The sequence below is a fragment of the Oncorhynchus mykiss genome, chromosome 15, assembly GCF_057628025.1.
Source record: "Oncorhynchus mykiss isolate SJ-2025 chromosome 15, ASM5762802v1, whole genome shotgun sequence".
NCBI classification, from domain to species: domain Eukaryota; kingdom Metazoa; phylum Chordata; class Actinopteri; order Salmoniformes; family Salmonidae; genus Oncorhynchus; species Oncorhynchus mykiss.
Genome location: NC_143036.1, coordinates 78,700,575 through 78,711,948, shown reverse-complemented (window position 1 = coordinate 78,711,948; position 11,374 = coordinate 78,700,575). Strand labels below are relative to the sequence as shown.

General features: G+C 43.3%; 1 protein-coding gene across 2 annotated transcripts in view; it reads right to left on the bottom strand.

The window, feature by feature from the left end:
• Positions 1–5,110: 5,110 nt before the first annotated feature.
• LOC110512778 (thyrotropin-releasing hormone-degrading ectoenzyme) overlaps positions 5,111–11,374 on the bottom strand; it is a 391,934-nt gene continuing 385,670 nt past the window's right edge. Inside the window, exons 18-19 of one of the 2 annotated variants that reach the window (XM_090201291.1) lie at positions 10,973–11,054; positions 5,111–7,002 (exon numbers count right to left, since the gene is read on the bottom strand). In XM_090201291.1, the coding sequence (XP_090057417.1) occupies positions 6,859–7,002; positions 10,973–11,054 (226 nt within the window). In that variant the 3' untranslated portion in view covers positions 5,111–6,858. The remainder of the gene's footprint in view (positions 7,003–10,972; positions 11,055–11,374) is intronic. The other variant, XR_016486919.1, reaches the window with a different exon arrangement.

Genomic DNA, 11,374 nt, shown 5'->3' with positions numbered 1-11,374 from the left:
GTGTAGTAGTTCAGAATAATGGAGCAGGGTGTAGTAGTAGTTCAGAATAATGGAGCAGGGTGTAGTAGTTCAGAATATTGGATCGAGCATTGCTAAAGATATTTTCCTTTGAATCTATCACTCCCAGACAGCTGGAAGGATGTCTGTTATACAATTCTGAGGCCTTGCTTGGTCTTCTTGGATAAGTCAGAAATTATAAACCAAGCCGTGTTGCTCTTTGGGGAAAACATGAGAGAGACAACAAAAGCACCCATATCCCGGCTGTTCTTATTGTCTCCATCAATTACCAATCAGTAAACACCTGTTGTGTCGACCAGGGCTTGCAATTGATCCCCTCCTCTTCTCTCTCAAAGGTCAGGTCCTCAGAGGAGCGTGACTCTCCCTGACTCTCAGAGGAAAGGAAGGAGCGTGATTCTCCCTAACTCTTAGAGGGAAGGAAGGAGAGTGACTCTCCCTAACTCTCAGAGGGAAGGAAGGAGTGTGATTCTCCCTAACTCTCAGAGGGAAGGAAGGAGAGTGACTCTCCCTAACTCTCAGAGGGAAGGAAGGAGAGTGACTCTCCCTCACTCTCAGAGGGATGGAAGGAGAGTGACTCTCCCTAACTCTCAGAGGGAAGGAAGGAGAGTGACTCTCCCTAACTCTCAGAGGGAAGGAAGGAGAGTGACTCTCCCTAACTCTCAGAGGGATGGAAGGAGAGTGACTCTCCCTAACTCTCAGAGGGAAGGAAGGAGAGTGACTCTCCCTAACTCTCAGAGGGAAGGAAGGAGAGTGACTCTCCCTAACTCTCAGAGGGAAGGAAGGAGACTGACTCTCCCTAATTCTCAGAGGGAAGGAAGGAGCGTAACTCTACTAATTCAGAGGGTAGCTTGACTGTCCCTAACTCTCAGAGGGAAGCTTGACTCTCCCTAACTCTCAGATGGTAGCTTGACTCTCCCTAACTCTCAGAGGGTAGCTTGACTCTCCCTAACTCTCAGAGGGTAGCTTGACTCTCCCTAACTCTCCGAGTGAAAGCCTCTTCTGATGCTGAGGCTGAGGCTGAGGCTGAGGCAGAGGGATTGAAGGAGTTCTGATAAGTGGTTTATTTCCCTCGTCTTGTTTCTAATGCCCAAACTCAAGAGAGTTAAGCCAGACAACAAAGCAAGGCAGATAAGGGGGCTCCATTTTAAATCTGTTTCATTGATTTGTGATGTAAATATGAATGTGTTCTGATTGTGATGCTCACAGCTGCTGATGACACAATACTTCATATGCATTTAGTTGGTTTAAATCGGATGAATTTCTCTGTGGGTAGTTTTCTTTTCGGTTCCGGCTTTGGGATGCGTCTCTCTGTGGGTATCTTTTGTTCTCAGCTTGGCTTTGGGATGCGTCTCTCTGTGGGTATCTTTTGTTCTCAGCTCGGCTTTGGGAAAGTTGAGACTTCTTACTTGTATCATACATGTTTATGCTAATACGGCGGTTGGGATCTTTTGAAGATCACACGTTGACACCGTGTTTGATGCTCACGCTGCATATCTCTACAGGCGGGGGGGGGGAAGACTGCAGCTGATTGGCCCACGTTCAACCTTTTTTCATTCTCTCGTTTTACAGTGCGAGCAGGTGCCACTCAGAATTAAAACGTGAAGAGCAGGAGCCTCACACTGGGGAAATATGAACTTGTTTACGTGGTGTGAATGATAAATCAGAGGATATCTGTCACGTTCTGACCTTAGTTCCTTTGTGATGTCTTTGTTTTTTTGTATTGGTCAGGGCGTGAGTTGGGGTGGGTTGTCAATGTTCTTTTTTTCTATGATTTGGGATTGCTGTGTTTGGCCTGGTATGGTTCTCAATCAGAGGCAGCTGTCAATCGGTGGTCCCTGATTGAGAACCATACTCAGGTAGCCTGTTTTCACCTTTGAGTTGTGGGTGATGGGTGATTGTGGGTGATTGTTTCCTGTGTTGTGTATTCACCGTACAGGACTGTTTCGTTTCGTTCTCGTTATTTAGTTTTTTTTTTGTGTTCACGGTAATAAATGATCAATATGGACACTTACCGAGCTGCGCATTGGTCCTCCTCTTCTTCCACCACAGACGACCGTTACAATACCACTACACATTTACAGGTGCAGATACGAGCCAGCTTGATTACACCCTGGGAAGAGACGCGGTGATTATTTAACATGACTGAATGATATCCCATACTACACATCAGGCATGGTGAATACAGTGTGACATGAATTTGCTCTTTTCCTTTATGATGAAGTCTCCACGTTGTAGCCTGCGTCTTCCTCATCCTCTGGACAGGCACTGGCCCTTTTCACCCGGGAGGGTAACCGGGGTCATGTCCCTGATGGGTTCCAGGAGAGAGTCATCTGACCAGAGTGGATGAGGAGCAGCAGGCCCAGAATCTCACCTCATTCTGACCGGCACAGATGACATGCTCATTATAACCATAGCAGCCGCAGGAAGTAGTTTGGGGGTGGGGGAGCTATGGGGGGGGGGGGGGGGGCGAGCCTACATCCCTCTGCTATGATTATAACTACACCGATGTGAACCTTGAGAAGTAAGAAGCGTAACTTGGTAGTACTACGGGGAACATTTAGAAACCTATTTTAAAGAAACCACTTTTAAAGCACTCTATACAGCATGCTGATGTGTTTCCTGGTATTGCAGAGATCTGATGCTATGTGCCCCAATGAGGAATCATAGAAGGGGGTGGCCAATCATAGAAGGAATAACTAGTTAGGACATACTGGGTAGTGCTAGGAGGGAGATAAACGCTCTGTGTGCTGTTAGGAGATACTGGGTAGTGGTAGGAGGGAGATAAACGCTCTGTAACATGTTAGGAGATACTGGGTAGTGGTAGGAGGGAGATAAACTCTGTAATATGTTAGGAGATACTGGGTAGAGGTAGGAGGGAGATAAACTTTGTAATATGTTAGGAGATACTGGGTAGAGGTAGGAGGGAGAGAAACTCTCTGTAATATGTTAGGAGATACTGGGTAGTGGTAGGAGGGAGAGAAACTCTCTGTAATATGTTAGGAGATCCTGGGTAGTGGTAGGAGGGAGATAAACTCTGTAATATGTTAGGAGATACTGGGTAGTGGTAGGAGGGAGATAAACTCTGTAATATGTTAGGAGATACTGGGTAGAGGTAGTAGGGAGATAAACGCTCGGTAATATGTTAGGAGATACAGGGTAGTGGTAGGAGGGAGATTCACTCTCTGTAATATGTTAGGAGATACTGGGTAGTGGTAGGAGGGAGATAAACTCTCTGTAAAATGTTAGGAGATACTGGGTAGTGGTAGGAGGGAGATAAACTCTCTGTAAAATGTTAGGAGATACTGGGTAGTGGTAGGAGGGAGATAAACTCTGTAATATGTTAGGAGATTCTGGGTAGTGGTAGGAGGGAGATTCACTCTCTGTAATATGTTAGGAGATACTGGTTAGTGGTAGGAGGGAGATAAACTCTGTAATATGTTAGGAGATACTGGTTAGTGGTAGGAGGGAGATAAACGCTCTGTAACATGTTAGGAGATACTGGGTAGTGGTAGGAGGGAGATAAACTCTGTAATATGTTAGGAGATACTGGGTAGAGGTAGGAGGGAGATAAACTTTGTAATATGTTAGGAGATACTGGGTAGAGGTAGGAGGGAGAGAAACTCTCTGTAATATGTTAGGAGATACTGGGTAGTGGTAGGAGGGAGAGAAACTCTCTGTAATATGTTAGGAGATCCTGGGTAGTGGTAGGAGGGAGATAAACTCTGTAATATGTTAGGAGATACTGGGTAGTGGTAGGAGGGAGATAAACTCTGTAATATGTTAGGAGATACTGGGTAGAGGTAGTAGGGAGATAAACGCTCGGTAATATGTTAGGAGATACAGGGTAGTGGTAGGAGGGAGATTCACTCTCTGTAATATGTTAGGAGATACTGGGTAGTGGTAGGAGGGAGATAAACTCTCTGTAAAATGTTAGGAGATACTGGGTAGTGGTAGGAGGGAGATAAACTCTCTGTAAAATGTTAGGAGATACTGGGTAGTGGTAGGAGGGAGATAAACTCTGTAATATGTTAGGAGATTCTGGGTAGTGGTAGGAGGGAGATTCACTCTCTGTAATATGTTAGGAGATACTGGTTAGTGGTAGGAGGGAGATAAACTCTCTGTATGACACATAGCTCTTTATACGGGGCTAACCGTGAGGGAGAAAACAGGTATTGTATCTATGCCCATGGGGCTGATTCCAACCTGAGTTAAGTGTGGATAAATGGAAGGTAATTCCCTTTTTATGCACTTTTCTCTCTACGCGTATTCTGACCATGAACTTAAGCATGAGAAAAGCTATTAACCCGCTATTCATTTGGGTTGGAGATCAAAGAAATTAAGATTTTTTAGAGTTGTCTCTCCAGATACGCTCTGTTCTGACTTTGACTTCATTCCCTCCTAATTCCACCACCTTTACGCACCAGGAACCCATGAAAAAGGTTAAGAGAACCTGCCAGTTCCAAGTGGAATAGACGGCTGAAAATAGATCTAAGTATATCATCTTCAATCTTAATTTACCACTGTTTAAGGCCACTCGAAGCTCTGTTGTCCATCGCTGATCATGTGTGACAATTAATACCTTTATGAGTCTAGTTGATGATCTCTAAAATAAACCGTATGGCTTAATTCAGCAAGTAAAATGACCAACCCTTTTCCTCACACTTTCCTTTTGGTTCCTTGAGAATTGGTCCATCAAGACAAAATAGAAATGTAGTGGAGTCAGCTGCATAGCAAACACAAACTATCTGTCTCTCTCTCTCTCGGTCTCTCTCTTTCCGTCTGTCTCTCTCTGTCTCTCTCTCTGCATCTGTCTCTCTCTCTCTGTGTCTGTCTCTTTCTCTCTCTCTCTCTCCCTCTCGGTCTCTCTCTCTCGGTCTGTCTCTCTCCGTCTGTCTCTCTGTATCTGTCTCTCTCTCTCTGTCTCTCTCCCTCCGTCTGTCTCTCTCTGTATCTGTCTCCCTCTCTCTCTCTCTCCCTCTGTTTCACTCTCTCTCTGTCCCTCTGTCTCTCTCTCTCTCTGTCCCTCTGTCTCTCGGTCTCTCTATCTGTCTCTCTCTCTCTCACACATAATGACAGACACAGTCAGGCAGCGTTGCGTTACTGTACAAAATAATTTATTTGTCTTTATTTGTCAGCGTTAAAATCCCATTGCTGCTCTGCTCAAAAACACAGAACAATATAGTCCCTCATTTAGAAAAAAAAAAACCTTTTTTAATACATCAAAACAACAACAAGAAAGGAAAAGATGGCGAAGGTCTGAAACTGTTTTCTTCTTGAGGTCTACAGTATCAAGGATTAGCCATAGAGGATATAAATAGCACTGACTTTTACACAGAAAATAAGAGCAATGGACTCCCCAGTAAACCCAATGGGGATTTGCTCTACCAGCCAAGTGTCAACAGTAAAAACTCATTATTGTGTTCTATTCTTCATGAAACGAGTCCACAGAGTATTTCCAGCTAGCTGTTAGCATCGGCCTGTTAAGTTTACTGGGCTTTGCAGGGTAGCAACAAAACGAGTAATATCTGTCGGGAATATTGTAGAATATTTCCTCTGCTTTTGCTTAAAAACACGGGTTTCTGAGTGAAACTTTTTTATGAAGTCATTAGCGGCACATGAAAACCCAAGCATGACGTCTGACCAAAACAACGTAAGTTTCTACATGTCATCATTACTACACCGCGGCTCACACAGGCTGTATCCACTGGCTCTCAGTCCCATCAGCAACGTGGACCATTTTGCACACAGAATATCAACCTGCAACTCACAACAGTTTCATTTTTTATTTTCACTCAAACACCAAGACGGTATAATCCAAAAGGACACTCGGGTGCAACAAGCAAATATAAATGATGTAATTTAACGATAATCGATCAATAATCAATAGTGACTCCTTCGGGTTATGGGGGAGTCCCCCTTGTTCCTGCTTCCAACCTGCCTCCTGGGTTCTGCAGAGTCTCCCCCTGGCGTAATGTCATTTAGGGAAACCTCATTGGCTGAGGAAGGAGGATAAGTTATTATGGAACACACCACGCACAACAATGAACATCACTTCAGCCGCCACGCCCCCCCCCCTGTCTAAATGTTCCAGACGTCACAAAGTCCACCTCAGTATGGCGTCACTTCAGCCGCCACGCCCCCCTGTCTAAATGTTCCAGACGTCACAAAGTCCACCTCAGTATGGCTCAAAAGAGAAGGTTAAGATCCAAACCATTTAGGTACACATATTATTTTATTACGTTATAATTTATATTTGTTTTTGTTGTTGTTGTTGTCCCAATCAAAATAATGATTGTCATCATTGAACAAAAAAAAAAAATGATATTACTTGTGCTTGTCACAGTTGTAATCATAATGCCGCCAGGTCCTCTTCCCGTGCCTCTTGTAGCTCTAGTTTGTCTTTCTCCCCATAGGCTACTAAAGAGTTGACCGGAGGTTCAAAGGTCATTGAAAAGGTCACAGGGGTCAGCTTAGTGGAAAACCAATCAGAGGAGAGGGGTGAAAACCATGCGTTGAAAGAGGAAAGTGTCACTGGAGATGAACGCCACCATGCAATATTTATACCTAATCACATCCACCTTCGAAACGGTCAGTCAGACTAAGGTCATCTGAGCCAATCACGTCGTCTGTCTTCACTGTTCCCTCTCTCTCCGGTTTTCCAGTCACTTTCTCATCAAGTTTTTTTTTGGGGGGGGGGGGAGGCGGGGAAATGTCTTATTTTGTAATTCAAAATGAACATATTCATGTTTTCTGATAATTTTTTTTCTCCGCCTGATGTTGTTGGGTCTGTAATAGTTTCAGAGAGATGCCATGCTTGGGCTGAACCCTGTTGGCTGTGTTTTACCTGTTGGGAGACTTCCTTAGCCACTGGAAGATCTGGCGTTCGTAGAGACTGTGCCATCTGACGTTGGCCTCCACGATCTCCACGGCCCGGGCCAACGCCGGCCCCGCTCCACCTCCACTGATCTGGGTAAACTCCTTCAGCTGAAGAAGGGAACAGACAGACAGACACAGAGTCAGGTACGTGACGGTATCCAGGCAACAATCAGCAAGCATACCTGTTGGAAAGAATACTGTGTGTATCTAGTGTCTAGGTATTCTAGATACGTTTTAAAGTGCATTCTGGGAAATAATTCAAACGTTAGACCCAAAGCAATCAGCAAGCATACCTGTTGGAAAGAATACTGTGTGTATCTAGTGTCTAGGTATTCTAGATACGTTTAAAGTGCATTCTGGGAAATAATTCAAAACGTTAGACCCAAAGCAATCAGCAAGCATACCTGTTGGAAAGAATACTGTGTGTATCTAGTGTCTAGGTACTCTAGATACGTTTAAAGTGCATTCTGGGAAATAATTCAAAACGTTAGACCCAAAACAATCAGCAAGCATACCTGTTGGAAAGAATACTGTGTGTATCTAGTGTCTAGGTGCTCTAGATACGTTTTAAAGTGCATTCTGGGAAATAATTCAAACGTTAGACCCAAAACAAAGCTGCAGAAGGGGCAGAAGAATTCAGACCAGAGTTACTTCCACGTAAATGTAACTTTATTTCCATTTCATGAGCTTTTCTCTCTGCGTGTAATCCAACCTTGACTTTATGTGTGGGGGAAAAGGTACGCGTTTTGGGATGGAGAGCAAAGAAAACTGAGCTCTCGTGGAAGTGTGTCTTCAGATACTCATAATTCCACCACCTTTTAAAACGCAAGGAAAACAATGAATAAGGTCGAACAACCTGCCAGGTTCCAAGTGAGAAGAAAAAAAAAAAAACCTCAGCCACTTTATTCTCTATTCTGAAGCCTACATTTTATATCATGTCATCGTGACATGGTTAATGTACCTGTCTTCATTCTGTCACGTCAGTGTGGTTGTTCCTGAGGGTCGCTAGCAATAGTGGATCATATTAAACGGATTACAAGTTGTGCAATAATTTGGGACATGAAGCCTATTTAAATCATTATGGAAGTCAGACCGGATAGAAGCAGGTTAAACCTGGAGCCTGGCACCACCAGGTCCATGATTACTGAGGGTAGATTTATAGACTACTGGTTCAACTTCTATTGTACACTTTCCTGTAGTTTTTAGGTTCACCGTAAAGGCTCTCCAGCCCTGTTTATGTTTGATTCGTTTACACGTTCCTAACCCTAAATAATCTACAACATCTGATTATTTATAGATTTACCAATTGGTGCTGGAAAGGAGAGGAACGTGTGTGTATTCACAGGAGTAGTGGTTTTATTTCATCTCTATTCTGAACCTGTTCTCTTCATATTTATATTCTGTCAAGAAGATTCTAATTGAAAGTACACCGTATTTAAAGCGATAGCACTAGATAAATGTACTGAAAACCCTATTGAACGACCAATTCATGAGAAAATATTTTTTGGGCCAGCATATGGGAGGGTATTCAGCTGTTGAATTAAATTTATTCAGTGCCCGCAAGGGAGCCACACCTGCAAAGTCAGTTACGCACCTCCATATGGGAAGGGAGCCACACCTCCATATGGGAAGTCTGAATACAAACTACTGAGAAGTGCTTCAATCAAAAACACGTTTAAAAAAAAGGACTAGATCTTCACCTCCCGAGGGACGCAGCTGCTGCATTGCAGTGTGCTAGAGGCGTCACTACAGACACGGGTTCAAATCCCAGGCTGCGTCGCAGCCGGGCCGCGCCTGGGAGACACATGAGGCGGCAGAGAATTGGCCCAGCGTTGTCCGAGTAAGGGGAGGATTTGGGCGGCAGGGATGTCCTTGCCCCATCGCGTTCTGTGGCGGGCTGGGTGCAGTGCACGCTGACACGGTCACCAGGTGTGCGGTGTTTCCTCCAAACACATTGGTGCGGCTGACTTCTGGGTTTAGCAGGGCAGTGTGTCAGCAAGCTGCTTATCAGGGCTGTGTTTTGGAGGACGCATGGCTCTCGACCTTCGCTTCTCCCGAGTCCATACGGGAATTGGAGCGATGGGACAAGACTGTAACTACCAATTGGGAGAGAAAAAAATGGTAAACAAAATGTAAATAAAGAAATAGATTTCCTAAGTCTGAATCTGGGCCGAGCTGAACAGACAAACATGTCCTTTGCTGTGAATAATTACTTTGGAAGATATCAGACACTTGTGGTCATTACAGAATAATGTTTAAGAAATAAGACAAAATATCTCTGGTCCAGATAGGGCGGTGGTGGTCATGAAATGTTAATAATGCAAAACAGGCTGCAGGTGTCACGGTAACTGATGGTTAATTAACATAAATGCGTTCAGCATCTCCAGGCTTCTTCGTATACAAGACAAACACAAGCAGTTGATGCGGACCTTAGGAACATCTAAGGTCTAATAAATCAACTGAATATACATCATCACCATTATTTATTTTTAACAGGTCTAAAGAAACATTATGGTAGGAAGAAAATTTATTTCAGAAGAACAGAATATGAGTTGTCCTACTCTATGTTATCAGCGGCAGGGACTGGGAGACTAGTCAGGATCGAGGGAAAGATGAACGAAGCAATGTACAAAGAGAGCCTTGATGAAAACCTGCTCCAGAGCGCTCATGACCTCAGACTGGGGCGAAGGTTCACCTTCCAACAGGACAACGACCCTAAGCACACAGTCAAGTCAACGCAGGAGTGGCTTCAGGGCAAGTTTCTGAATGTCCTGGAGTAGCCCAGCCAGAGCCCGGACTTAAACCCGATTGAACATCTCTGGAGACCTGAAAATAGCTGTGCAGCAACACTCCCCAACCAACCTGACAGAGCTTGAGAGGATCTGCAGAGAAGAATGGGAGAAACTCCCCAAATACAGGTGTGCCAAGTTTGTAGCGTCATACCCAAGAAGACTCGATGCTGTAATCGCTGCCAAAGGTACTTCAACAAAGTACTGAGTAAAGAGTCTGAATACTTATTTTTTGCAAAATAATCTAGAAACCTGTTTTTGCTTTGTGATTATGGGTTATTGTGTGTAGATTGACGGAAAAAAACATTTAATCTGACAGAGCTTGAGAGGATCTGGATCTGTTTAAAAATAAGTATGTGACGTAACAACGTGGAAAAAGGAACGGGGTAACAGCACAGTCATTATTTTAATTCATGTTTTCTTTTTCCAGGTTTGGGCTCATATATAGGCCTACTGTATGCATAAGCCCTAATATGCAGACGGATGTTTTGAATTACTCCCAGACACGAAAACAAACAGGAAGTTTCTTTGAAGTTCAGAACTTCAGAAAAGCTTCTTTTTTGTTTTGCCAATTAGCGACTGCAGAGAACAAATAACCAAATAAAACTCGTACACTATAAAACATCCCTTTAAGGTTTAGGTCTCTTCTCTATGGTTCTGTCAGATGGGCTTACTGGACTGGTACTGACGCCCACTGATCAGTGAGAAAAACACTATTACTTAAAAAAACAAAAAGACTATTACTTTGTGGTGAGAAATAAAGGTATGGTTTTTAGAGAACGTTGGATTTTAAAAGGAGACTCTGTACCAGACTGTCTCCATCAAATCAATGTTAAGACAATTTAACGGAGCAGGACAGATTAGTAAAGGTTATGTACCTGTTATAATCATACTGCTATTTAAAAGGCCAAAATCCCCAAGTTGGCATATATTCAGATTTATTTCACATTTTTTTTAAAGTGTCATTTACAATGTAGTTAAATATATCACATCATACAATAAGCCAGTGTGTTACTGAAGACTGGGACACCTGAGTGAACCTTAATAAATGTAGTTAAATATTTCACATCATACAATAAGCCAGTGTGTTACTGAAGACTGGGACACCTGAGTGAACCTTAATAAATGTAGTTAAATATTTCACATCATACAATAAGCCAGTGTGTTACTGAAGACTGGGACACCTGAGTGAACCTTAATAAATGTAGTTAGATATATAACATCATACAATAAGCCAGTGTGTTACTGAAGACTGGGACACCTGAGTGAACCTTAATAAATTAACGTACCTCATTCAGCTCCGTCTCTGTGTTCAGGAATTCAGTCACCCCACTGATTAGCTTAGAAGTCATGAATAAGGCCTCTCCGTACCTAAACATGGAGAGCAGAGGTTTTGTGAAGAAAGGCTTTTACAAACACTGTTGTTCTACTCGGGCTTCGCTGAACACTGTTGTTCTACTCGGGCTTCGCTGAACACAGTCCCAAAGAGCTCTGGGGGAAGATCCAACAATCAAAAATGTAATTTTCATTCACTTCTACAGTATCTGGAATCTAGTTTGCATCAAGTATGTATTGTCTGAAACCACAACGCAATTTTAATGATACTCTACAAAATCCACAAGTACAGTACTGTATGTGAATTTGTTTACAAATGGTTAAATAGATCCCAAATGGTCCAATCGATCCCATCC